At 49.1% G+C, this 24,658-nt stretch overlaps 4 protein-coding genes and 1 long non-coding RNA gene across 6 annotated transcripts; 2 read left to right on the plus strand and 3 right to left on the minus strand.

The window, feature by feature from the left end:
- Window positions 1-1,608: 1,608 nt before the first annotated feature.
- LOC117865689 (uncharacterized) lies at window positions 1,609-2,901 on the plus strand. Its single transcript, XM_034749956.2, has one exon. It carries the CDS (start codon window positions 1,646-1,648, stop codon window positions 2,636-2,638), a length of 993 nt encoding a protein of 330 aa, XP_034605847.1. The 5' UTR covers window positions 1,609-1,645; the 3' UTR covers window positions 2,639-2,901.
- A 3,739-nt stretch (window positions 2,902-6,640) lies between these two features.
- LOC117865782 (uncharacterized) lies at window positions 6,641-9,317 on the minus strand. Of its 2 annotated transcripts, none has more exons than XR_004642655.2 (3): window positions 8,336-9,317; window positions 7,505-7,642; window positions 6,641-7,201 (listed from the first exon to the last, which is right to left on the minus strand). It is a non-coding gene; the product is annotated as an uncharacterized lncRNA (long non-coding RNA). The 2 variants fall into 2 exon arrangements; XR_011898851.1 differs by having other exon boundaries at window positions 6,642-7,201; window positions 7,514-7,642; window positions 8,336-9,316.
- Window positions 9,318-10,034: 717 nt separating this feature from the next.
- LOC117843765 (inactive TPR repeat-containing thioredoxin TTL3) lies at window positions 10,035-14,176 on the minus strand. Its single transcript, XM_034724468.2, has 6 exons — window positions 13,101-14,176; window positions 11,677-11,872; window positions 11,392-11,570; window positions 10,949-11,282; window positions 10,669-10,824; window positions 10,035-10,274 (listed from the first exon to the last, which is right to left on the minus strand). Exons 1-5 carry the CDS (start codon window positions 13,991-13,993, stop codon window positions 10,675-10,677), a joined length of 1,752 nt encoding a protein of 583 aa, XP_034580359.1. The 5' UTR covers window positions 13,994-14,176; the 3' UTR covers window positions 10,035-10,274; window positions 10,669-10,674.
- Window positions 14,177-18,252: 4,076 nt separating this feature from the next.
- Window positions 18,253-19,222, plus strand: LOC117833058 (uncharacterized). The gene has a single exon (XM_034712431.2). The coding sequence runs from the start codon at window positions 18,296-18,298 to the stop codon at window positions 18,908-18,910; it is 615 nt and encodes a 204-aa protein (XP_034568322.1). The 5' UTR covers window positions 18,253-18,295; the 3' UTR covers window positions 18,911-19,222.
- A 1,155-nt stretch (window positions 19,223-20,377) lies between these two features.
- Window positions 20,378-23,773, minus strand: LOC117838678 (annexin Gh1). Its single transcript, XM_034718839.2, has 5 exons — window positions 23,534-23,773; window positions 23,299-23,444; window positions 22,949-23,167; window positions 21,270-21,482; window positions 20,378-20,842 (listed from the first exon to the last, which is right to left on the minus strand). The coding sequence occupies exons 1-5, from the start codon at window positions 23,607-23,609 to the stop codon at window positions 20,552-20,554; spliced, it is 945 nt and encodes a 314-aa protein (XP_034574730.1). The 5' UTR covers window positions 23,610-23,773; the 3' UTR covers window positions 20,378-20,551.
- Between the last annotated feature and the right edge of the window lie 885 nt (window positions 23,774-24,658).

Here is a 24,658-nt window from a genome sequence, read left to right on the forward strand (position 1 = left end):
GTTGCCGTGCACTCGGACATGCCGTGACTGTCACGAGGTACCGGCCGGATGGCGTAAGTTACGCGTTCCATTGATTTTGGACCACACGGTATGTTGCAACCAGTGTGCGACTGTATCGTGTATTGCCAATCTGCCACAGTAAAGCTGGCGAGTGTACGCTGGTGATGCATCATGCGTGCATGTTCACGTAGAATTCAGGTACTGAGAAAAGATGGTCCTCCAGTACCAGGATCTAGGTACCGTCAGGACTGTGTACTGCTATTATAATGCCAGTACCTTGAGGAGGAGGACATCCGTCCCCAATTGCACATGTCGCATGATTTCTCGCTAGTATGAGCGACACTTTATAATGTCTTCTGTATTGTTCAAATTGGCCTCGAGATTTTACGCAACCTCGTAGGAATATAGGTACATAATTTTATTCCTATGAGCAAATATGAAAAACTAGACCGACATACCATGATTAAAATAAATTCAAGAAAATATAAATACCCGTACCAAGTCCATGACTCGATGGTCATGTTTCACCATAAAAAATCTAACTATGCTCAGTTCATGATTAAATTGAGGTTTCATGTTTCTCTATTTTTCTTATCTTTTGATGGTGTCTCCTAATATTACAGAGGGGTTGTCCTGGAGAAGGCGATCATAACTCGAGCAGTACAAATCTCATGGCACAAATCTAGGCAAGATCACGCAGGGCAAAAGGATAGGATTTACTAGCCTAGACGCGTGCCTGCCAGCCTAGCATATTGGCTCGTTCTGAACGTACATGTAACGGATGGTACACTAGACCAGTTCTTGTTATGAGATGGGCATATAATAACAATCCGGACTCCTGAAAATTACATATACTAGTAGAACAAAACGTGCCTGGCTGATTGGCTCCTTTCACAATGATGCGCTTGGACACTGAGCAATTCTCTCCTATATACTATGCAACAATACAAAAGAAGTCTTTTGATTGGGATCAACCTAAGGTAAAGGTGATGGATGATCATTTGAACTACCTTGCTTTCTTTTTTTTTAAAAAAAATTGTAAACTATCTACTACTCCATCCGTTCCAAATTATAGGTCGTTTTGACTTTTTTAGATGCATAGATATTATTATGCATCTAGACATAGGGTATATCTAAGTGCAAAGTAAATTCTATGAATATAAAAAAAGCCAAAACGACCTATAATTTGGAACGGAGGGAGTAGGTTCAAATAAAACCCAGTAGTAGATTACATGTAAACATAAAAATAAGGGTGAGGACCACACAAAAGACTCCAACAATCTCATGCCCGTGATCAACTACCTCAATTAGTCTCCCAAATCCGAATAGTTTAGCCTAAACACTACACTAACACATGAACACCCACACCACGCTGATCTCACTGCAGACGTGTGCAGCCAGCATCCTACTGTTCACTAATTCACTGCCAGCGTGGCAACTTTCACGCACAGCATTTTTGTCGACACGTCAGCGTCACGACGATACCGTGCAGCTGGAAGCAGTGCATGTTGGGTTAAGCTTTTCTTGCATGATGATGCCTTGTTTTTTTAAGCGCATGGCACCAACTGAAAGCTGGACGCCGCCTGCTTTTTAACTAACACCTATAAACAGATCATCCTCTGGCTCACTCACACACAGCATCATCATGCTTCACAGGCGGAGCCGCACGCTGGGAGGGAGCTCCGATCGAGCAGCGGCTCGCCGGGCCGTCGCGGCGATGAAGGGCGGCCGGAGCAGCAATGGCGCCGCCACCGACCTGCTCGTCTGCTTCCCGTCGCGGGCGCACCTCGCCCTCATGCCGCCCAAGGCCATCTGCAGCCCGTCACGGCCGTCCGCGTCCGAGCCGGTCAAGCGCCGCCACAGCACCAGCCGGGCGCCGCCCAGCGGGCTCTACAAGTCGGCCACGGCCAGGAACCCGAGCCGCCGCGCCGCCGCGGCGGATGGCCCCGTGGACGAGGAGCCGTCGTCGCCCAAGGTGACGTGCGTGGGGCAGATCAAGGCGCGCCCGGCCAAGCCCAAGGGCCTCAGCGGCGGAGGCGGCAGCGGCGACGGGAAGAAGAGCAAGAAGGCCACGTGGCTGCAGGCGCTGGGGATAAAGAAGGACGCCATGGCGCTCTTGGACGCCCTGCACGGCGCCTTCCGGTTCAACGTCGCCGGATGCTTCGGCAGCTTCCCCGGCGCCGTGGGCGTGGGGTACACTTCCGGGGAGGATGACGACGACGAGGAAGGTGAGGAGCGCGCCGAGAAGGAAACCGAGCACGGCGAGGCATTGGCCAGGTGGTTCATGGTGTTGGAGGAAGGCAAGAAGGTGTCCGCCAAGAAACTGCAGGGACAAGAGCCACAACAGAACCAGGGGGAGGAGGACAAGGAGCAAGATGTGGTGCCGCCGGCGAACGCGCTGATGCTGATGCGGTGCCGGTCGGCACCGGCAAAGGGGTTGGCGAGGAGGCTGGAAGCAGAGGACTCTGAGGATGTCAAGATCGCCAAGAAGACTCCAGAGGAAGAGAATGAGAAGGAGAGCCTGGTGCTCATGACCTACTCACCGGACTTCTTCAAGGTGTCACTTGACATAGCCAAGGAGACGTGGATCGTTGGCGGTGACGACGCGGTCTTGCGCTGCCGGAGCTGGAAGAGATGATCACAAGGATCGTTCAACAAGGAATGTATGTGCGTTTTTGTTTACCTTCTACTCCTTGCTTTCTTTTTTGTTTCTCTCTTCTTTTTCCCCCTCTTGAGAATTACTACTCTTTGCATAAGGCTCGAGTGAAGGGTTTGATCAGCACGCAGCAGAATTAGTTTCGCCAGGGCCATCATATTGGCATCTCGGCAAAACATTCCTGCTCTGTAAATAGTGCTGTAACGCCCCTTGTTAAATGTTACCCAGGTATACTTTACTGGTGATATGTGAGATTGATAGTAAATATAATGATGAGCTTGACAGCTCCTTTCGTGCTAGTAAAGTTTCTCTTGGACATGTAGATAAAATTCTCTAGATGCTTTACTCCTGGCCTAATGATGGACAAGAATCTCCATGATGGATGAACTTTTCAGAATATCTTGTTATCCTTTTCTTTTTGAAACTGAATGCTTTGTTGTCATGCTTCATTAGTTTGCCTCTATTCAGCTCATATTAGCTGGGAGGAACGGCAAGCTCAGTTCCTTTTACGAACTATAGAGGTGTCGGTCTGTGGGATTTAGCTGGAGCTATCATTTTTTGGCCCAACAACTGTTCCTAAATAAGGCCAGCCATGCTCCATGTTCCAACAAGAATTGTACTTGCGTCTGCCCAACAGCAATCACTGTCACAACCATTATCTGAGATTCTGAAAGGAACTAAAAGACAGTTCAAGATTAGCAGATGATTTTAGAGTGAGATCCAAGGTTGGTGGATTTCATTCATTTTTCTTGTTAACTAGAAATTGATAGTTCACTAGCAAAGCTTGCATTGCACCTAGTCCTAGCTAGAGCCAGTTGACTGTCAGTCCGTCATAAAAATCTGTTAGTTCTATCCTTCAGGTAATTCAGTAGAATTATTTGCCAGTTTAGCCAAGCTAAATGTTTCAAGACGCTACATTTGACAACTGATGACAGAGACATCTGAAACTTTTGTCATGGCTGAAAGAGTTTGAGATGTTCATGAATTGTACCTGGCGTGTCAAATGTGTGCATATGGTGTATACAGAGCTGATCATGGGCAACAGAAACACTAGAAACTAGCGAGCGTCAAGCGAGAGAGGAGGGAGATGGGGCAGTACTACAACTGCAACTAACATAAGGAGAGTGTTCGAGGGTTGCAGAAGCATATGCTGCTGATTGTGCAGGCCAGCTCCTGAAATCCAACCTTGATAACTTGAAATCGATAAGATATAGTTTGTAATACTGAGGCAATGTATTGACAAGAACTTCACCATAATTTCAGAAGTTGAAAGCATCCTTTTTTTGTGTGTTCTATACAATGCTAGTCACTCCACTTTGAGAACAACAGAAGAGGGTGTTTTGTCGTAGGGCAAGATGCTATATGTCATGCCCCAGGTACATGCTGAATTGAAAATGTAATTTGTGTGCAGTTGCTTGGCTACCTATGTTTTGAGCAATATGAGGCGCAAAGTTCCTCATTTATCGTTTCTTTAGCTATTAGTAGTGTGGTAGAAGATCCCAATTTGTACTTATCAGCAGGAGAGTAGAATTACCTTGATCACCTCATAGAGCTTCGCATCCAAGTGAACTGGCGTCCTACTTGTAGCATACAACCATGGCAGCTCTAATGTCCAAGTTGAGAAACAATGCTAATAGCACAAATACTGTTGGAGAGGCACGCCATTTCTGCAAAGAAAGAAATCAGATCAAGCTAAAACAACACTATTTGAATGAAAAATGAAATGTGCTGCATGCCTGAATCAATTTGAACTGCACCAGCCTACAAAGTGGTCGGCCAATCCGATTTAACTGTAATTTTCATTTCTGGACCAACAACAACTGATCTTGAACAATACAGGTTCCAGTTTCCAACAAAAACTGCATTTATCCAATCAATGTTACGAACTATTATCTGATGGGCCTAAAATACAAAATAAACAAGGTTGGTGAATTTCATCCATTAGAAAGTGACAGTCCACTATCAATGCTTGAATTGCTCCTAGAGTCTGTGGACTGTCACATATAATCTGCTACTACCCTTCAGGCGATACAGTTAAATCATTTGCACTCAGCCAAACTGAATATTTCAGGACAGTTCACTGACAACTGATGGTCAAGATATCTGATAATTTGGCATACCAAGCGAGCATCCCCATCTATAGTCGTCAACAGCAGAACGAAATTACCTTGAACATCTGACAAAGCTTCGTATCCCAAGTGAATTGGTGCCCAGCTTGTAGGGAACAGGCAGCGTTGGCTTCGATCTGATGTCCAGGTCGAGGTCGAGAGGTCGAGAAACGATGCTGACAGGACGAACCCTGTTGGACTGGTACACTATATCTGGGAAGGAAGGATTCAGAATTTCAGATCAGTCGAAAATTCGAAATTAACGCTGTTTGAATGACAAACCATAAACAGTTGCAGCAAATCGAAATTAACGTCATTTTGAGCTCTTACGAATACTGAAATATTCATTGCTTGGAACTCTAAAAAAAATATTCAGTGCTTGGGATCTGCTGGATGGAAGCTGCTGCATGGTTGGCCTCCTGGAGCTCCAGCACAGCTGCCGGCTTCGGCCTTCGGTCACTTCGAGTGGCCTCCACGCGCCACCCGCATCCGCCGCCGTAGTTGGTCCGAAATCGCTTCTCCCTCTTCGGCAGCAACGTATGGCGGTGTACCCGGAAGGGCGGAAGGTGCCGCCCGGCCGTACTCCGATCTAACCCCACTCAACACCATCTCCCTCCTCGTCGGTCCCCCCCAATCCCCATCATCCGCAATGCACCTGCTCCGTTTCGTCCTCGCCGTCATCGGCATCGGCCTCGTCTTCTTCCTCAAGGTAGGCTACCGGCTTCGCCTCGTCATCGAGTTCGTGGAGCGCCTTGGCTTCCTCTACGTCGAACCGCCAGCTGACCGCCGGTTGGCAATGGGCTAAATCGCCTTCCCTTCCGCCGGCGACGAGGTTTTTCACCGCGGCGCCTGCGCTAGATGCACATGCCGGTCTAATTTGCAAAATCCAGGGGGGATTATGAAAAATATTTGGATCGGGAATCGCGATCCAAAAATTTAGACTTAACCCTCTAAATTGGATCGCGACTAATCGCGATCCATTTTAGTGGGTAAATGTAAAATACTGGATAGCGACTACTAATCGCGATCTAATTTAGGGGTAAGTGTAAAATATTGGATCGCGATTAGGGTAGCCGCGAGGACGAGTCGACTACGGCGGCGTTCGCCGGCGCTACGGCGGCGTGCTGAGAGTTGAATCCCTCCACGGATTCCGGCGCAGGCGTGGCTGCGTCCTTATACCGCGTTGCGTTGGAGAGCGCGCGCAGGCACACCAACGCGTGGGATCTGGGAGCGGGAGGACTGGGAGAAGACGGCGGACGGAGCTTGGTGCGCGCTCATGGAGGTGGTCACCGTCACCGTGCGAGCATGGCCACGGCGGAGCAGCGCGGCCTGTCCAATTCCAATCTAGTGCACCGCAGGAAGAAGAACAGAGGCATGAGGAGGTTGGGGCCACTACGTCAGAGAAAGAAAGAGATTAGGAAGAAAGTGGCACCCTATTCTCCTGTAAAAAAAATACATACGGATCAAGGTTATGCTTTTTCATCTGTTTTTTTTTCAGATATCAAGTGACTGTGCCAATTATCGTTCAAAGATTTCGATCTGAAATTGTCAAAGGAAAATGAAAAGAGAGCAGTTATACGACGCGTTTCAGTGTGCAGCTGTGAGGAACGGCAAGCTCAGTTCCTTTTACGAACAGAGACTACAGAGGTGTCGGTCCGTCGGATTTTGGTGGAGCTTTCATTTTTTGGGCCAACAACTGTTCCCAAATAGGGCCAGCCATGCTCCATGTTCCAACAAGAATGGTACTTGCATTTGCCCAACGGCAATCACTGTCACAACCATCATATGAGGGTACTACAAGACAGTTCAAGATTAGCAGATGATTTTAGAGTGAGATCCAAGGTTGGTGGATTTTATTTTTTTTCTTGTTATCTAGAAATTGATAGTTCACTCGCAAAACTTGCATTGCTCCTAGTCCTTGATGGAGCCAGTGGACTGTCACAAAGAATCTGTTACCTCTATCCTTCAGGTAATACAGTTGAATCATTTGCAGGTTTAGCCGAGCTAAATGTTTCAAGACGCTTCACTGACAACTGATGACTGAGACATCTGAAAAAAAATTTCATTGCTGAAAGAATTTGAAAAGCAACACGAACTGCATCCGATGTGTCAAATATTCAAATCCCAAATCCATGGTACAATGCAGTTCTGATCATGAAACGGTAGAAACCAGCGAGCGTGCACCAAGAGAGGAGGGAGACGGTCTAGGACTGCAACTAACATAAGGAGAGTGTTCCAGAGTTGCCTAAGCGTACGCTGCTGCTTATGCAGGCCAGCTACTGAAATCCAACCTTGATAGCTTCAAATCAGTAAGATATAGTACTGGGAGTTTGTACTACTGAGGCAATGTATTGACAAGAATACAAACCATGACAAGCTTGCTAATATTATCCGTCTCTGCTTGAAGTATATTCTGCAAGTTTGATCGTTTCATTACCTGTTCAAACATAAATTTTCACCATAATTCAGAACTGGAAGCATCATATTTTTAGTATGTGATTTTAAACAATGTTACTCGTTCCTTTCTGAGAACAACAGAACAGGGTGTTTGCCATATGAAAAGATCCTATATGTACATTGCCCCAGATGCATGCTGAACTGAAAATGTAATTTGTGTGCAGCTGCTTAGCTACCTACGTTTGAGCAATATAAGGTGCAAAATTCCTCATTCGTATGTTTAGCAATTAGTACTGCAGTAGAAGATCCCAATTTGTAGTTGTCAGCGGGAAAGTAGAATTACTTCGATCACCTAATAGAGCTTAGTATCCAAGTGAACTGGTGTCAGTGTCCTGCTTGTAGCATACAACCATAGTGGCTCTGATGTCCAAGACAAGAAACGATGCCATAGCACAAACACTGTCGGAGTGCCTCACAATTTCTGCAAATAAAGAAATCAGATCAAGCTCAAACAACACTATTTGAATGGCAAATGAATTGCGCTGCATCAATTTGAATCACGCCATCTCGGTGATGAACGTTTCAAAATCTCTATTTTTTTTCTTTCTGAAAATTGAATGCTTTCTTGGCACGGTGCATTGGCCTGCCTCCCTTTCAGCTCCTTTTACCTATGAATAGAGCCTACAGAGGTGTAGACCTGTCCAATTTAGCTAGATTTTTCATTTCTTTTTTTTTGAAAGATTGGATTTTTCATTTCTGGACCCAACAGCTGATCTTGAACAAGACAGGTTCCTAGTACCAACAGAAACTGCATTTACCCAGCAGCAATCACTGGTACAAACTATCATCTGATGGGCCTAAAATACAAATTAAACAAGGTTGTGAATTTATCCACTTTTCTTATTAACTAGAAAGTAACAGCCAACTCGCTAAGCTTGAATTGCTCCTAGAGCTAGTGGACTGTCACATATAATCTGCTTTTCTCTCCTTCAAGTGATAGTGTGATACAGTTAAACCATTTGCATATTCAGCCAAACTGAATATTTCAGGACACTTCACTGACAACTAATGGTCAAGATAACTGGTGATTTGTTACGTTCAAAACAAATAACTGATGATTTGTCATAGTAAGCAAGATCCCCATTTGCAGTCGACAACAGCAAAACGAAATTACCTTGAACATCTGAGAGAGCTTCTTATCCCAAGTGAACCGGTGCCCAGCTTGTAGAGAACAGGCAGCAGCGTTGGCTTCGATCTGATGTCCAGGTTGAAAAGGCGAGAAGAAACGATGCAGACAGGACGAACGCTGTTGGACGGGTACACAGTCAACACTTTCTCCCGCCTCGTCCAGCCCATCATCCGCAATGCACCCGCTCCGTTTCGTCCTCGCCGTCATCGGCGTCGGCCTCGTCCTCTTCCCTCGAGGTAGGCTAGGGGCTTCGCTTCGTCATCGAGTCTGCACTTTGCAGAGCTCCTTGGCTTCCTCTACGTCGAACCGCCAGCTGACCGCCGGCTGGCACGGGGCACTGGGCTAAATCCCCTTCCGCCGCCGCCGGCGACGAGGTTTTCACCGCGGCGCCTGCGCTAGATGCATATGCCGGTCTAATTTGCAAAATCCAGGGGAGGTTATGAAAAATATTTGGATCGTGATTATTATCGCGATCCAAAATTTTACATTTACCCCCAAATTGGATCGCGATTAATAGTATCGATCCAAATACTGGATCGATACTATTAATCGCGATCCAATATTTTACACTTACCCCCCCTAAATTGGATCGCGAGTACGGGTCGACTACGGCTGCGTTCGCCGGCGCTACGGCGGCGTGCTGAGAGTTGAATCCCTCCATGGATGCCGGCGCGGGTGTGGCTGCGTCCTGATACCGCGTCGGATCGGGGAGCGCGCGCAGGCACACCAACGCGCGGGATCTGGGAGCGGGAGTGGGATAAAGCGGCGGATGGAGCTTGGTGCGCGCTCATGGAGGTCGTCATCGTCACCGTGCGAGCGAGGTCACCGCGGAGCAGCGCGGCATGTCCAACCTCGTGCACGGCAGGAAGAAGAACAGAGGCACGAGGAGGGTGAGGCCAGTGCGTTAGAGAAAGAAAGATATTTTTTTTTTTCAAATCAAAACGAGAAAGGAAGAGATTGGGAAGAAAGTGAGTGGCATCGTATCCTGCTCAAGATTTCGATCAAGGTTAGGCATTTTCATATGTTTTGCAGATATTAAAGTGCCTGTGCCAATTAGCACTCAAAGATTACGATCTGAAATTGTCAGATGAAAATAAAAGAGAGCAGTTAAACTACGCGTTTCAGTATACAGCATTGTCAGTTTGTCACCAAGGGCTACAAATTCATGTATGCAGATGTTATCCACATTGCAATTTCAGCAAAGAGGGCCAACTCGGAACAGTCCTCGTTTTCTACTTGACGATGATCATTCATTTGTAGAGCAGAGCCTTCAGTTTGGCAGGTGTTTGGATTCTTGAGTTAAAGTTTAATTCATGTCACATCGAATCTTCGGAGAGGAGGACTAAACATGAGTTAATTATAAAAATAATTACACAGATGGAGGTTAATTCGCGAGACGAAACTGTTAAGCCTAATTAATTCATGATTAGCACATGTTTACTGTAGCATCACATTGTCAAATCATGAACTAATTAGGCTTAATAGATTCATCTCACGAATTAGCCTTCATCTGTGCAATTGTTTTTATAATTAGTCTATATTTAATACTCCTAATTAGTATCTAAATATTCAATGTGATAGGGACTAAACTCGTCCTGGGAACTAAACGGGGTCTAAGTTTTATAGAGCCAAACTGAATCTTCAGAAATCCCAGGGTTCCGTCACCCACAAGGGCACAACCAAATAAATCAACTTTCTTTTTGCGAGGAACCAAACAAATTCAACTAACTACACATCACGTTGGAGCAAGTATTATGTACATTTCCTTGATTCTGTTTGTAATTTGGTGTATGGTGAACAAAAAAAGTATACAGATTTGGTATAACAAACTGCTCAGCTGCGCGTGCAGAGTTGTTTTGTCCAAAGCCTTGTCCTCTTCAGAAGTTGCGGTTGATTTCTCCGGTAGCCGACAGAATAAAGAAACCTGCAAAGGAGATCAGATTATATTATGATCAGCATGCCAATGCTTTGTTCTCTGAAGAAGATGGTGCCGCAGGCAAGGAATCTGCCTAATTTTCAAACCACTCCTGATTTGTTTATCTACGCGTGACCATCTAATGCTGCCCTAGCACCTAGAGGTAGCTAAAATTAAGGTAGAAAAAGAGCACCGAAGTTTGTAAGGACCGACACTTGAATCATTAGTCCAAGGAAAACAAGTGTGCACTTTGATATATAATTTTTTGTTCGGTTGGTAAGTTGAACAATTCTTTTCGATCCCGCGCACATATTTTCTGCAGACTGTTTAAAATGCTTTCCCTGTCTAAATGCACATAGAATACGCATTGCAATAGGAATTTGTAGAGGGGATTTGTTGTTACATGACGTCAGTGCTGAGGTCTTGCTGGTGCGCCCCCATTCCTTTGGCTCTTGAGCTTGGCTTCGACCTCAGAAAGGGCCTTCTTCACGTCCTCATTCTCCGGGAGCTCTTGGATCAGCACCTGGTAATCTCTCAGCGATGCTTCCCATCTCTCCAGCTGAACACACGACAACACCAAAAGAGACAATGGCTAGATGAGATCACACGTCCGTGCTCTTGCAGTGCAAAACGTTGTACACGAGGAGAATTAAGGTGCACAGCTGCAGCCGAGAACGGCGTACCTTGACGTTGCAGTCGGCCCTCCTGAGCCGAGCCTTGCTGTACGACGGGCGCGCGGCGAGCGCGGTGCTGCAGTCCTCGACGGCCTTCTCGTGCCGGCCGAGCTTGGCGTGGCACGCGGCGCGGTTGCAGAGGAGCACGGCGTTGCCGGGCTCCCTGTCGAGGCCCTCGCCGTACGCAGCGCACGCCTCGGCGAACTTGCCGGCCTTGAAGAGGTCGTTGCCGCGCAGCCGCGCCGCGGCCGCCGCCTTGGCCCTCCTCTGAACGATCGTGACCTCCCGATTGCTCGGGTCCAGCTGGAACGCCGTCTGCGCCGTCGCCACGGCGTCCTCGAACCTGCCGTGACGTGGTCACGAGAACTCAACCGTCAGGCATGCCATTCTTCTTTCCTGGTGCGTTCGTGCGTGCCATGAACGCGATTGCGGGAAACTGGGAATGAACAGACCTTCCTGCAGCCATGTCGACCTGAGCTCGCACGATGAGGACGTAGGCGTGGCCGAAGGTGCCGAAGAACTTGGTCGACTCGTCGACGCCGAACCTCGGCGCGCCGGCGCCGGCGAGCACCGCGTCCGCCTCGTCGTGCCGTTGGAGCCTCAGCAGCGCCTCGGCTTGCAACGCCATCACCTAGAAGAGCAGTTCATTGTGACGGACGAAACGTGTCAGGATGGTGGCGCCAACGCTAGCTGCTTCATGCCGCTATGGAACATGTCTGTGGCAGAAGCGCGCTGACCTGTGGAGCGCAGTCGGCGCCGTCGGACACGGCGGCCTGCGCTTCCTGGAGCACTGTGATCCAGTCCTTGAGCCTGCGCGCGTCGCTGCTCTTGGCGATGCGGCTCTTCACCGATTGAGCACGAGAAACGTCGGCGACCGTGGATTCCTTGGACGATTGCTTGAAGTGGTAGATGGCCTTGTCAGGTTCTCCTAATCTGATCAACACATAAACAAGTTGATTGGTATCATAAACTGTTTGACATTTCATTGATTCTATTCCATCTGAAGCTCATTATATTATACACTGAATTTTTACACGTATTTAACCGATTACCAAGATTATATCGAAGGTAATAGTGTAATACAATGGTTAGCATCTGATGCCTTATGACATCCAAAAAGATTTGCTGTGTAGACTGTAGAGTGTAGGAAAATGAAGGCAAAGACTTGTTCCCTGACAGCTTTCAACTAGTGCAATCATGAACTTGAAAAGGAGGTGTAAGCATGCTTGCTGAAGAAGTGATCAGCTATTCAAAGCACCAATGATCAATGTGAATCTTACAAATGTCTAGCGTAAATTAAGGCAGAAGGTTGTGCTTGACTTGCTAATCCAAAGGACTAATGTACGTTCCAAAGTAGCACATGTGGAATAAAAAATATGGCATGCTCTAATCATCAAGTGGTTGTTATTACATCTCTTAGGGGCAAAAGCTAGTGGCTCCCAAGAAAGGATAATCCTATTCCTACACACCATCTTCATCATCCTGAAACAAAAGGGCATGGGGATGCAGAAGTAGAAACTCCATTATCTATTTCATTTTAGTTAAGCATTAATACATGGCTAGTTGTTACAGAGTGCGATTCACATTAGTATTTTTTTTTAATAAAGTGCATAAAGTCCACATTAGTACTTTTAAGCAAACTTAGTCCAATATCGCTAATATCACATTTTTTGTAGTCATGACTCATGAACAGTGTACCACGAACAAAATCGACACCAAAGTTCAATTTCAGATAGCACGCAAGGTTAAACTATGCAATACAAAAATTATGTGAAAGCGCCATGTAAATGGCCCTGATGGAACGTTCGAACGTGCGTGGTTGAGTTCAACTACTAATGGCCACTAATTAAAAGGGAAAGAAATGGAAGCACCTACTACTCCGCAGAGACTAAGATCATAAAGTCCATTACCTGAAATCAGATTCCCTAGTTCAATCTTGTACCAGCATTGAATATCCTTACTTGAAGAGCAGCCAATGCTAATACCAAATTGTTGCAATGCAACACACTAATTGCAGCAGATAAAAATAGGCAGATGCATGCACCCTCAGAAAACAATTGGCGATGAACAAATTCAACCCATCTCAAGGATCAGTGAGGGAAATGACGGAATTTTCTAACGCATTTGATTTGAAAATAGACAAGAAGTCTCACCCACGTACCTGAGATACAAGCCGCCAAGCCGGTGGTGAGCGCGCTCGTAGGAGGGGTCGATCCGGACAGCCTCCTTGCAGTCGGCGACGGCCTCGATGAGCCGGCCGAGCGCGGCGAGGGCGGCGGCCTTGTTGCTCCAGTACGCCGGCCGCCTCGCGTCCATCATGATGGCCTGGTCGTAGAGCGCCACCGCCTCCGCGTAGTGCCCCTGCCGGTACTCCTCGTTACCCATCTCCTTGAGCTTCTCGGGGTCCGTGCGGTGCGACAGCGCCCGGCACAGGTCGCCCCCTGCCGCCGGCTTGTTGGACTCCTTGACGATGTTCCCCATGCCCGAGAACGCGTACCCGTTGGGCGCCTTCCGCTCGTTGGCCTGCTTCACGCCGCGCTCCAGCGAGCTGCGCGCCGACGCGCCGCCGGCGCCGGCGTTGAGGTTGCCGAGGTTGCGGTGCAGCATCATGTTGCCGGAGGTGGCGCGCACCAGCTGCGTGGTGCCCTTCACCCTCTGGTGGTCGAGGATCATCTTGTCGAGCTCCGCGGCCATGCCGGTGTACTCCGACGCCGGATCCGCCGCGGTCCTCGCGCCACCGACGCCGTTCGCCGCCTTGGCGGGGACGGGTCTGCTGCCCCTCTCGTTCGCGGCCGTCGGCGCGGCGCGGGCCCCGGCGCCGTTCTGCGCCGGAACGGGCAGGGCGCTCGGGCGGCGCACGAGGGAGGAGTCGTGGGGGACGGCGGCGGCCTTCCGGTGCGCCGGGTTCGCCTGCGCGGCCGGAGCCGCTGCCTCGGCCTCGGTGGCGTTGATCCGGTGGAGGGAGGTCATGGAGGCGGACCGGCGGCGGCGGAACATGCCGCTGTAGATGCCGAACATGGCGCAGCCGGTCGGCGGGTCCCGCGACTCCGTCATGGCGACGGTGGCGGCGTCGTCTCGCGGCCGCGCACCCCCGCGGTCGTCTGCGTCGTGCGCGCGCGTAGGGAAGGCGAGGGAGGGGGGCAAGGCCAAAGATGGGAGGGGCAGGGGAGTGGTGGGCTGGTGGCCGTTGGCTCCTGGCTGGCAACGAACGAACGACGACGGGTTCCGGACTTGGGGTGGGGGTGGGAATGTGGGGAGCACGGGGGTTTTAAACCGCGAATATTACAGGAAACCCCCTTGTGTTATATGGAGCTGGTGCCGTGGGCCCTTTTGTGCAAGTTCTCAGTTTCTTCTTCCATTTTCATTTTTTTCCCTCCTCCCTCCTTTTTTGTTTTGGAGTAGTGGTCTTCATTCATTGGCTCATTGTCATGGAGCAATGGAGACATGGACCATGGGTTGGTGGTGCATTCATGTTGCGAATGGCTTGGTTAGGTCAAACGTCTAGTTTTTAGTTATTGCGGCATCTGGTTTGTACTGTATTTGCATCATTGTTTCTGTGTTCAAACTTTAAACAAGAAGCACGCCGCAATTAAGAAGTATACTTGGCAAAGCAGGACAACCAGATGGCCAATAATAGTTGTGGGATTCAGTATGTGCGCGTAGGTTAAAGCATGAACCATTTGACCAAGGAATGTTCCTGAGCCATACCGTACCTGCAATAGGAATTAGGCAGGGCGTCAGCTGCATTTTTGCCAGGAGGTTTCTTTCTTTCTTTCGTTTAAGTTAGTTCCTCCATGTTCTGACTTCGGAGTCCACCGTGAATCAGGGTCTCTCTGTTTTTTTTTTCCTTTGAGAAAAGTGTACAGGTTTAGCCAGCTACCACATGCATCCTTCGTTATGAGGCTCATCAATCTAACTGATTACATGATCCAATCGTGAAAAAAAAGAACCGCCACGATCAACCTGCCTACTTAGCTGGTCAATGTTTTCATGGAATGTTGGAACACACCCTAAAGCGACAACAGCTTGGCAGCATGGTTTGCACGTATGGATATAGCTAGCGCGCGCGACGCACGAGCTGGGCGATCATCGAGTTGCCGGAGTGGGAGACCGGCCGGGCACCGGAGCGCGCGGACACGACCGCACGACACACATTCCTGGTAGGGCATGTAGGTCTGGTGCACCCTCCATTATTGTCTGTTCATGCACCCACCCCGGCCGACTTGTAGCTTCCCCCAAAACGTGTTGGACGTGCCAAGCACATGATGCTCCGGGGATCCGGCACTCCGGCCCGACCCCGAGTTGGCAAAGCGTCGCCTGCCGGCCGGCCTCCCGCTCCCCCGTCCTTTTTCTGGACGCGATATTTCCTATTCCCACCGGTGGCATGGCACGCAAAATCGCGTGCTCCTCTCTGGTCAATGCCCTCTCCTAGCTTTTCTGAATCAGGCGTGCCTCTTCTATTTTTTTAGGAAATTTTTGTCCTAAAACTATCTAGGAGTACGTTGCTGATACTTTCCGTTACCGTTTGAATTGGAGGTCCGTCGATCATTCGTGTGCCGCGTTATTCAGTTCTTTCTGGACGACCGACATTATCCGGCTTCATGATCAGGTACCAAAATTCTAGCGTGTTCATCATGAACGGCCATATCGTTAGTTGGGAACAGTACGCGGAGAGGCCTCGCCGGTTTTGATGATTGGCGTGATCAGATCCGAGATACACGTACAGCGACGTCCGATCGAACGGATCGTGGATATCCGCACGTGCGCGCATATGTATAATGTACTATACGCAGGCATGTCCGCCGGGAAACGGGGCAAGCGCGTGTGTACAGATAGATGCTCGATACCGACCCGACTCGGCCGTGCGGTGGTACTCCAACCTCCGTGTCTGTTTCGGGAACCAAACTTCGCAGCGTGCCATCAATCTCGAACAAATCGGGGTTCAGAGTTCGGGTGTGCCGTCCCCGTCGTCTGCAGGCGACCTGAAAAATACAAGACCGTACCGGGTCGCTCTTGGTGGCGTCAGACACGGTGGTTTGGGGGATCGTCGGAATCGCCGTGCCTCGACCTGCTGCTGTGTACAGTACAACCAACGTCTACGTACAGCGAGCCTAGCCGCACAATCTGCATGATTCTTAAGCGTTGTAAAAGGTTTGGAGCGTGGGGCTTGGAGAATGCTAGCTGTCCAAGGTGTGGAATGACAAAGTTTACACTTGCTGCAGCGAGTTAGCAACAACTGTTTCTTTTGTATTGAGCTTTTTTTTTTGCCGGGGGGGGGGGGGGGGGTGTATTTGTGTGCATTTTCATGTAAGTTGTAAAAGGTTTGGTAAGAAGGTGGTGTTTGATGTTCATTCAAACCCAAATGATAAGTGGGCATAGTTTGACTGCATGCCGGGCCGTCCAATTTGGTCCTGGGCTTGTTAGCGAAGAAATCGGCTGCGGCTCCTCGTTTGTCTCGCTCGCCTAGGCAGCTGGGCTGTGCTGCTGTACTGGCCTGCCTGTGGCCTTGATGGGCTGAATGGGCTGAATAGCTCATGGAATCCTTTTGTGTTTTTCTCCCTCTACAATAGCGATGTAAGGGCCTGTTTGGGCTTTGGGGGCGATTTTACCGGCTCCGGCTTTACAGATATAATTTTTTTTTAAACCAAGACACTGCAGCGCAAAATTGTTTGACAAACTGAGGTAAAGATGAACCGGAAACCGGATGAAACCAGTAATTTTTAGACTTCGGCCGGTGTTGTTTTAGAAGAAACCTCCCAAACGCCCCCTAGATAACTTACAAAGTTACAATGACTGTAACATTACATAACCACGTGGTCGTGCAGCAATCGGACCATTGAGATTTGGTTTAAAACAATTTTACCTTATACCACCTCCGTTAGAAAACACTATTTTACGTAGCCGCCTGCTGACTTAACGTGGCCACCGTTTGCTCTTATCTTTGTGGATTCTCCATCTGTTTTGAAGTGGAGCGGAGCGCTCTGCAGTCGGCGCTACCGCCAGGTACATGAACACCCTCGCTTCCTCAGGAAGCACGTGCACGACTTCCCCTGCCGCCCCCCATATGCCACCGCAAGCACTGGCAACCGCAGTCCAGCACGCGCAACCGCCGAAATCGTCACTGCAAGTACGCCATATTATTCAGGTGCGCAGGCGCAGGTCTACGCTTATCCTTATCTCGTGGCAAGAACCCAACGCCCCAGTCAGCCCGTGCCCGTTAATGACACGGTGACAACTGACAGTACTGTGGCACCGAGCATCTTGACGAACGGCTGTACCAGTCGCACCCATCACACTCCATGCAGGCGGTTGTTTCAGCATTTCTCTCATCACAGGTGTCAAGCTAAGGGCGTGTTTGGATATATTGTATTGACAGATGCAGATCCCAATACGATTCTTCTCGTGCGTCGACGTCGGAAGAGTAGAGGTGTGCACACTGGTTGGTTGACCCAGTTTTGACATGGCCGTGGAGTTCTCCCCAAGTTTTCGGGCGATCGAGCGCCCGAATTCTTCCGCATGAACAGGGACATGTGGCGGTGGACCTGACCGCGGATCTTGCCGAGAAGAGACCAGCGAAGCATCGAGCCCTCTTCGCCGAGGTTCCATCTGGCAAGAAACTGAGAGGCTAATCTGCCGCTCAAGGAAGGGCAGTAGACGACGAGCTTCTTGTTGTGGCTGTGGAGCCCCAGTCCGTCCTACTCGACCGAAAAGCGGTGACAGAGCGCGCGCCGATGACTTGATGCATGTGTCCAAAAACCGAGACGAACCGGTCGCACGTACTGCAGAGGCTCGTTTCGCAACGCTCCGCAACTGTTCGATCTGCCCGGTTGGCTCTTGCGAGTTGGTCGTCCATTAGCTAGGGCCGGGACTTTCTGTCTGACTGAAGCTTCTTACACGCTACACTAACCTTTACCGTACTGCTCACCTGCATGCGTTAGTTTATACCGCCTGCGTTCACTGAATCACTCACTGTCACTGGCGTAGATAAAGGTAATACTCCAATAAACATAAGTATGCCACAAAAGCACACGTCTAGATAAGGTTAAAGGCGCCGTCGATCACTGCCCAAGTCAAACCCACCACGACACCGGCTAACTCGTGCAAATTAATCTCCAGGTCAATCTGAATGGAGTGCTAAAATATCATTAGTGCGAGTGTCAGTGACACACCTGATGAGCGATCGAGGATTCGAGGTACCTGGCTAGGTCATCCAAAGAAATGACATCACTGTCACAGTGTCACTGGAGTACTGTGCATCTAGTTTATATATACGCATCGACGCCCGTCGCGACTTTATACACGCCACACTTCGATCGTGCCATCCCGACACGACTTGTGCGCTCACGGCTCGCACCGATGTACTCGTGCGAGCAAGACCACACGGCGGCGGCGCGCACAGCGTTCGCCGACACGGGCTACCACCGGGCGTGCGCCGCGCCCCGCTCGCTCCAGCGCGCGGCCGCCCATCGGCCCGGCCAGCAGGTACTGCTCCCGGCCGCGGCCGCGGCAGTTGCCGCCGTGCAGCCGCGGCGCGCCAAGAGCAAGAAGCGCGGGGCGCCGTCGCGGCCCTCGTCGTCGTCGTCGCGCCGGTCGTCGACCACCGTGGTGGCGACCGACGTGAGCAACTTCCGGGCCATGGTGCAGGAGCTCACCGGCTTCCCGCCGGCCGCCATCTTCCGCCCGCTGCCGCGCAGGGTGCACGCGGCCAGCCCCTTCGTCGGCGTCAGCGGCGGCGCGGGGCAAGGGTGTTCCGGTAGCGAACGGCGAGGGCATGGCGGTTCGGAGGCGACCAACAGTGGTACTAGAGTCGTCGTCGGTGGCGGCGGCACCAGCCCCGACGCTCCGGCGGCCGCGCTGCCGGTGATGGCGCAGCCGCCGCCGCCGCAGTGCGCGCCGCTGGGCGTGTTCGACGGGCTGGCGGACCTCGGCTCGCCGGAGTTCGACTCCTGGGGAGATTTGACAATCGAATAAGCACTCTCGCTCTGGATCGTCGTTGGCCGGCTAGATTAATGGATGGATTGTTCAAGGATGGTAACCTGCTGGTTGGTAATTTCCTTGTGTTCTTGTGTTATGTGCACGTGTAGCAGTTAGCCACACGATGGGGCAGTAGTGCTTGTTGTTTTCACAAGATATGCCTCGGTGTAAAATTCAGGGACCAAAGTGGCTATTTTGCTTGCATTAATCAGGCTCTTGTAATGCAAATCACTTTCGATTGGCTCAATTGACTTTCTGTAAGTACATACTGCTTTAATGGGAAAAAACTATCTGGCCTTTTGCATCCAATTCATTATCATAAGGTTTCTATTTTAAACGATAAGGGAAGCTCATCGATTGTCAAATCTTACTGCCGTGTCAGTGTTTTTCCTCTAAATTTCTCTTGCTTGTTAAGCGATGCAGTCAAGTATAAACGAAATAAGACAAATATGACGGTCACAGTCGCTGACGCGTGGACGACCGGACCTTTCATGTGGCGGCTGACAATTCATTTCATAGTACAACAAACTGACTGACGAAGCAAGCCAGATGTGTCGCTCGACTCGAAGTCAACCAAATATTAAAAAGCTATGCAGAATGACTAGCTAGAAATCAGAAAATCAGGAGGACAATATTAAAAAGCTATGCAGAATTCTTAGGGTGTTTGGATGCACCCGCTAAAGTTCAACACCTGTCATATCGGATGTTTGATACTAATTAGAAGTATTAAACATAAGCTAATTACAAAACTAATTGCACGGATGGAGTCTAATTCGCGAGACAAATCTATTAAGCCTAATTAGTCCATGATTCGACAATGTGGTGCTACAGTAACCATTTGCTAGCTCAAGGGTTCTGCAATTAGTTTTATAATTAGCTCAGGTTTAGTTCTCCTAATTAGCGTCGGAATATCCGATGTGATACTGTTAAAGTTTAGCATCTAGTATCATGCACCGGCACGTACGAGAGCCTGAACAGACAGATTGCGCGACAACTGGCGGGCACTCTGGTTGCCACCTTCCTGCGATCTCTTGCTCTTGATGTTGAACCTCTTCCGAGTTTGTAACATGTTTTGTACTGTTGCAAGTCTTGGTCATGGCACTTGACAGGCTAGGTTGAACGTGTCAAGCGCCTCTGAACATTTCTCTCGTCACCGGATCTCGTCATGAGTGTTGAATGCACCGTCAGATCCAAGCTAGCGTACATGAGAAACTGAATGATGCATGCACCTGGCTGCTTAGACTCCTCTAAACAACCAGAAAAGTTAAGGTAAAAAGGACTTTGCACCCAAGGTCAGAGTTTTAGAACAATTAGCGTCCAGTTTGATTCTTGTTATTTAGCCATCAGGAAAGGGCAATCACACTTCACAAAAAAAAAGATTAATGAAGGCTATATAATGAAGGGATCAGCTCAGCCATGCTCTTCGAACCCACAAGTGTCCAAGCGTTGATTGCAGCACAAAAATTAGCAAGCAGATCAATAAACCATCTTTTATTTAACGAGCACTGCTATATATGCAGGCTGGGTCACAAACTTATTATTGTTCAGAAACATAACCATGCGTTCAGCACTTTTTATGGAGCTTCATGCACCCATCAAGTAAGGAGGTACATACGAGATGGTGCTGAGACACCCTCCTCACTCTGCTCCTAGGAGCGCGAGGATAATATCCTCATAGTCTCTGGTCGTATCTTTAGCAACAGCACGCTCCAGCGTCACGCTGTTCCTCTTCTGGTAGGCCTCCTTTATCAGCTTCAGGTCGACCTCAGCGCGGGTAGTTATGACCCTGGTGAGATCATCCTCATCTGTGCCCATGCCTCCAAGAGCTAGTCGAAGGATTTTCTCAAAGTACCTGTCAGGGCAAGTGAAGCATCGGATGATCGCCCGCAGCGTTGCAAGGAACTCATCCTTGGGATCAGCTTTCAGATCCTGTTAGAAGTGAGTACCAAACAACATTATGAGCAACTGTAACTGAACAATTTCTCACACAAAAAACTGTGAACAGTTCCTCTTCTAGCAATCTGCAAGCACTTGAATCTTGCAGAAAATAGATTAATGCAGGGCAAAACGACAGACTGTTGATGAGTGAACCAAAGTTGTATAAGGGTGAACGCAGGGCAAAACGACAGACTGTTGATGAGTGAACCAAAGTTGTATAAGTGGTAATTCTTTTTCACTTAGCTGGTTGATTCCATCTTAATACCATATATGCAGCTTAAACGAGTGCTAATCAAAATCGATCGCGAAAGGAGGGGCATAGGTAAAACATACAGACATTTTTTTTGCATTTTGTGTGTCTTAAAAAATTGAATGGTAATGTAAGTTTCCTAACAAGAGCGCACTTATCGTTATTTACCTTGTTGATTGGATGATCAAACTGATCCTTGTAGCTATTGAATGTTGCAAGTAGCTGAGCTTTGCTCCGTGTGGTTAGAATCCTGATGATCTCCTCGTCACTATAAGCCTTCTTATGAATCTTCTCATGAAGTATTTTGGCTTCAGAGTGGGCCAATGAAGTGTTCACCTCTGGGCCATCATAGCGGTATGCACTTACAAGAGGCACCAAAAGCTGAAACGAAGAAATGACTATTTTTAGAACTCCCTTTTTTACCAACACTCAGCTCTAATCCACTCAAAATAGGAAAGTTCAGGAAAAGTATACATAGACCGGAAAATACATCAAGCTTAATCTAAACGTGACGAGTCGACAACCACCGGATAATCAAATTTTCAGTTCATCATTTTGACATATAGCAGCCACACTCAGTTTAGATCATCTAATATCTTTTTTGAAAATTGAGGGATCATCTAATATTGTATTCATGATTCTAAATCAGTCATATCAAGGTCCAGAAAACACACACACACATAAGAGACAAGATAAGTGTACCAACAGGATTAACAGATTTGTAACATCTCATCTTCAGGATGCGCAGTGAGCGCTAGACTAGTAATGGAACTAAAATCATAAAGAGTTTTGTGCAAAAAAGAAAAACAAATAATATCATAGGGCAATATTTTTAACTAAGGTAGCACCGCATGACGAAGGCATCGTCTGCAGAATATCTACAAGCATATCATGATCCTGTTGCAAATGTTGAAGCTCTGCGTCAGTAGATTTTCAAAATAATAGAAAGCACATCCAGCTTAATTGAAAAGGTATCATGTTGGCAACCATGACTGGTCCAATTAATATAATTAAGGGTGTGTTTGGATCTTCCGGCTAAAGTTTAGCCCTTGTCACATGAATGTTCGGATGCTAATTAGAAGGACTAAACATGAGCTAATTATAAAACTAATTGTAGAAGCCCTAGGCTAATTCACGAGACTAATTATTAAGTCTAATTAATCCATCATTAGCAAATGGTTACTGTAGCACCACATTGTCAAATCATGGACTAATTAGGCTTAATAGATTCGTCTCGCGAATTAACCTCCATATGTGCAATTAGTTTTGTAATTAGTTTATATTTAATACTCTTAATTAGTACCAAACATCCAATGTGACAGGGGCTAAAGTTTAGCCCCCTAGTACCAAACAACCCCTAAATTTGTGATCATATTTTAACATAATGAATAGCAAGCACAGTAATACAGCGTGACAGGTTATATAAACTAGCAGATCATCAGATCCATGCACATCTCAGCATGAGAAATGATTTTCCTTCGGACGGCGCAAAAATGAACAATATGCACAGTATGACTGGCTAAATGAGCCAGCAGGATCATCAAACCGTGACAACCTACTGAGAAATCACTTTCCTTCATAATGCACTGTATGCACTAGACTTGTCAAAGATAAGAGCATGAAGAGTCAGTAGACTCTGTAGTCTGTACCAAAAACAAAACATCATGTCTCGAGACCGACATAACAAGCAACGCATTTGACTGATCTGTATAACTTTCAGATGGAAAGAACAGATCAAAATCACATATCGACAAGCGCATATGCGGTCTCTATATGATAAGCTCGGATACGTACGGTTTCTATTTAATAAGCAGACATCAGATCGTGATAAGATCCGGAGGCTTCACCTTGCGGAAGTCGCCGGTGATGTGCGCGGCGACGTCCTCCTCGAGCGAGCGCTTGAAGCGGTCGTGGTAAGCCTGCTTGGCGGCGAAGAGCTGCGCGGGCGGGCGTGCGCACGCGATCTCCACCAGCACGCGGCCGCCGGGGTGCCACTTCTTAGCCTCCTCGTTCGCCAGCACGGCATCCCTCTCGGCGGGGTCCAGCGTCCACAGGATCACCGCCCTCTGCGAATCATTCAGGGGACCAGGCCAATCAACCAGTCAATCAATCAGCGAACCAATCGCCGCGTAATTAAGCCGAATCAGACAGGGTCCTGATCGCGATCGGCCCTCGGATCTATCGACCGGCCAGATACCTCGAACTTGCCGTGGATCTCGTCGCCGAGGGCGCGGAGCAGCTCCTTCCCGTAGGCCTCGGCGTAGGCGCGGCGGATCGCGCGGCGGTGCGCGGCGTCCCGGTGCGCCAGGATGGAGATGATCAGCTTCTCGTTCGTGCCCCAACCTGCGATCGAAGCAGAGACCGCGTCAGCCGTCGTCGTCGCGTGCGGCGAGCACGTGCGCGAGCGAGGAGGCGGGAGCGAGCGGGACGACCTTCGAAGGCCTTGTGGAGCTGCTCGCAGTCCTCGGCAACGGGCGGGACGGCGGCGGGGACGGTGAGCGTGGCCATTGCGTCGGTCGGTCCGGGTGGCGGGGGTGGGTGGGCGCGAGCGCGATCTCTCCCCGTGCTGCGCCCGTGGGATCTGGGAAATGGCTGGGGGAACTTGGGGGCTTGGGGGGGCTTGTGTAGCAGTAGCCGCGCGGATGCCGCGGTGCGCGCGGGGAACAGACGCTGGGAGGCGAGGGGTTTTGTGGGGAGGGGAGGGGTTTGCGGAGGGTGCCTCGCCCGATCGATCCGGGTGCCTGTCCGTCCGGGCGACGGCAGCACGAACGCCAACAGGTTCGCGGAAAATGGTGTGGGTGGCGTTCGGGACCCGCGGAGAGGGCCACCACCCCGCGTACGTGTCCTTGGCGCTCCATGATCGCGGTGGCCACGACGTCTGATACAGACGCGCCGTGATGGCGACGGTACGTGACTTTGAGCACAGGCACAGAGCGATCAGCAGGAACCCATAATTGCAAAAACATCAATTGTTCGAAAAAAATAATTGCAAACACCTTGATGGGGACAGAGCGATCCGACGCGTCCCTTGATGGAGTATAAAGCTTTGTCCGTGGATTAGTTGTTGCTAAAAGGCAGCACCATGCGTGCCATTAGTGTAGGTTGTTGTTCTTTCAAAAAAAAAAAGTGTAGGTTGTTCGATGCCAGCACGATCGATCACATCACCTCTTATATTATATGATGAAGGGTTCAGTGTCAATGATGCGTTGATACTTTTAGGATCAATTAATCTGCTGTTTCACGGAGGCAGGGGGCTCGATGCCAATCGGTGAAAAGAGAAACATGGACGACTATTGTATTGGGATCTGATAACGGCAACAAAAATTGGGTAGCAATGGCTTAAGAACATTGAGTGCCCTACTTATACTATCTTCAAATGAAGTATGGAAATTGCAAGAAACCTAAGCACACTACGAGAGGAACGAACGACTGAACGAGCCACGTTGTGCCGGTCCGTGTCCGCTTCTCCTTGACCTTTCTAACTAGCCGGTGGCAGCTTGCACCAGCTCCACCACCCAGCTACTGTGTATCTATATGCCCCGGCCCTGACGCGCGCG

This window comes from Setaria viridis, chromosome 1, assembly GCF_005286985.2.
Source record: "Setaria viridis chromosome 1, Setaria_viridis_v4.0, whole genome shotgun sequence".
Classification (NCBI taxonomy): domain Eukaryota; kingdom Viridiplantae; phylum Streptophyta; class Magnoliopsida; order Poales; family Poaceae; genus Setaria; species Setaria viridis.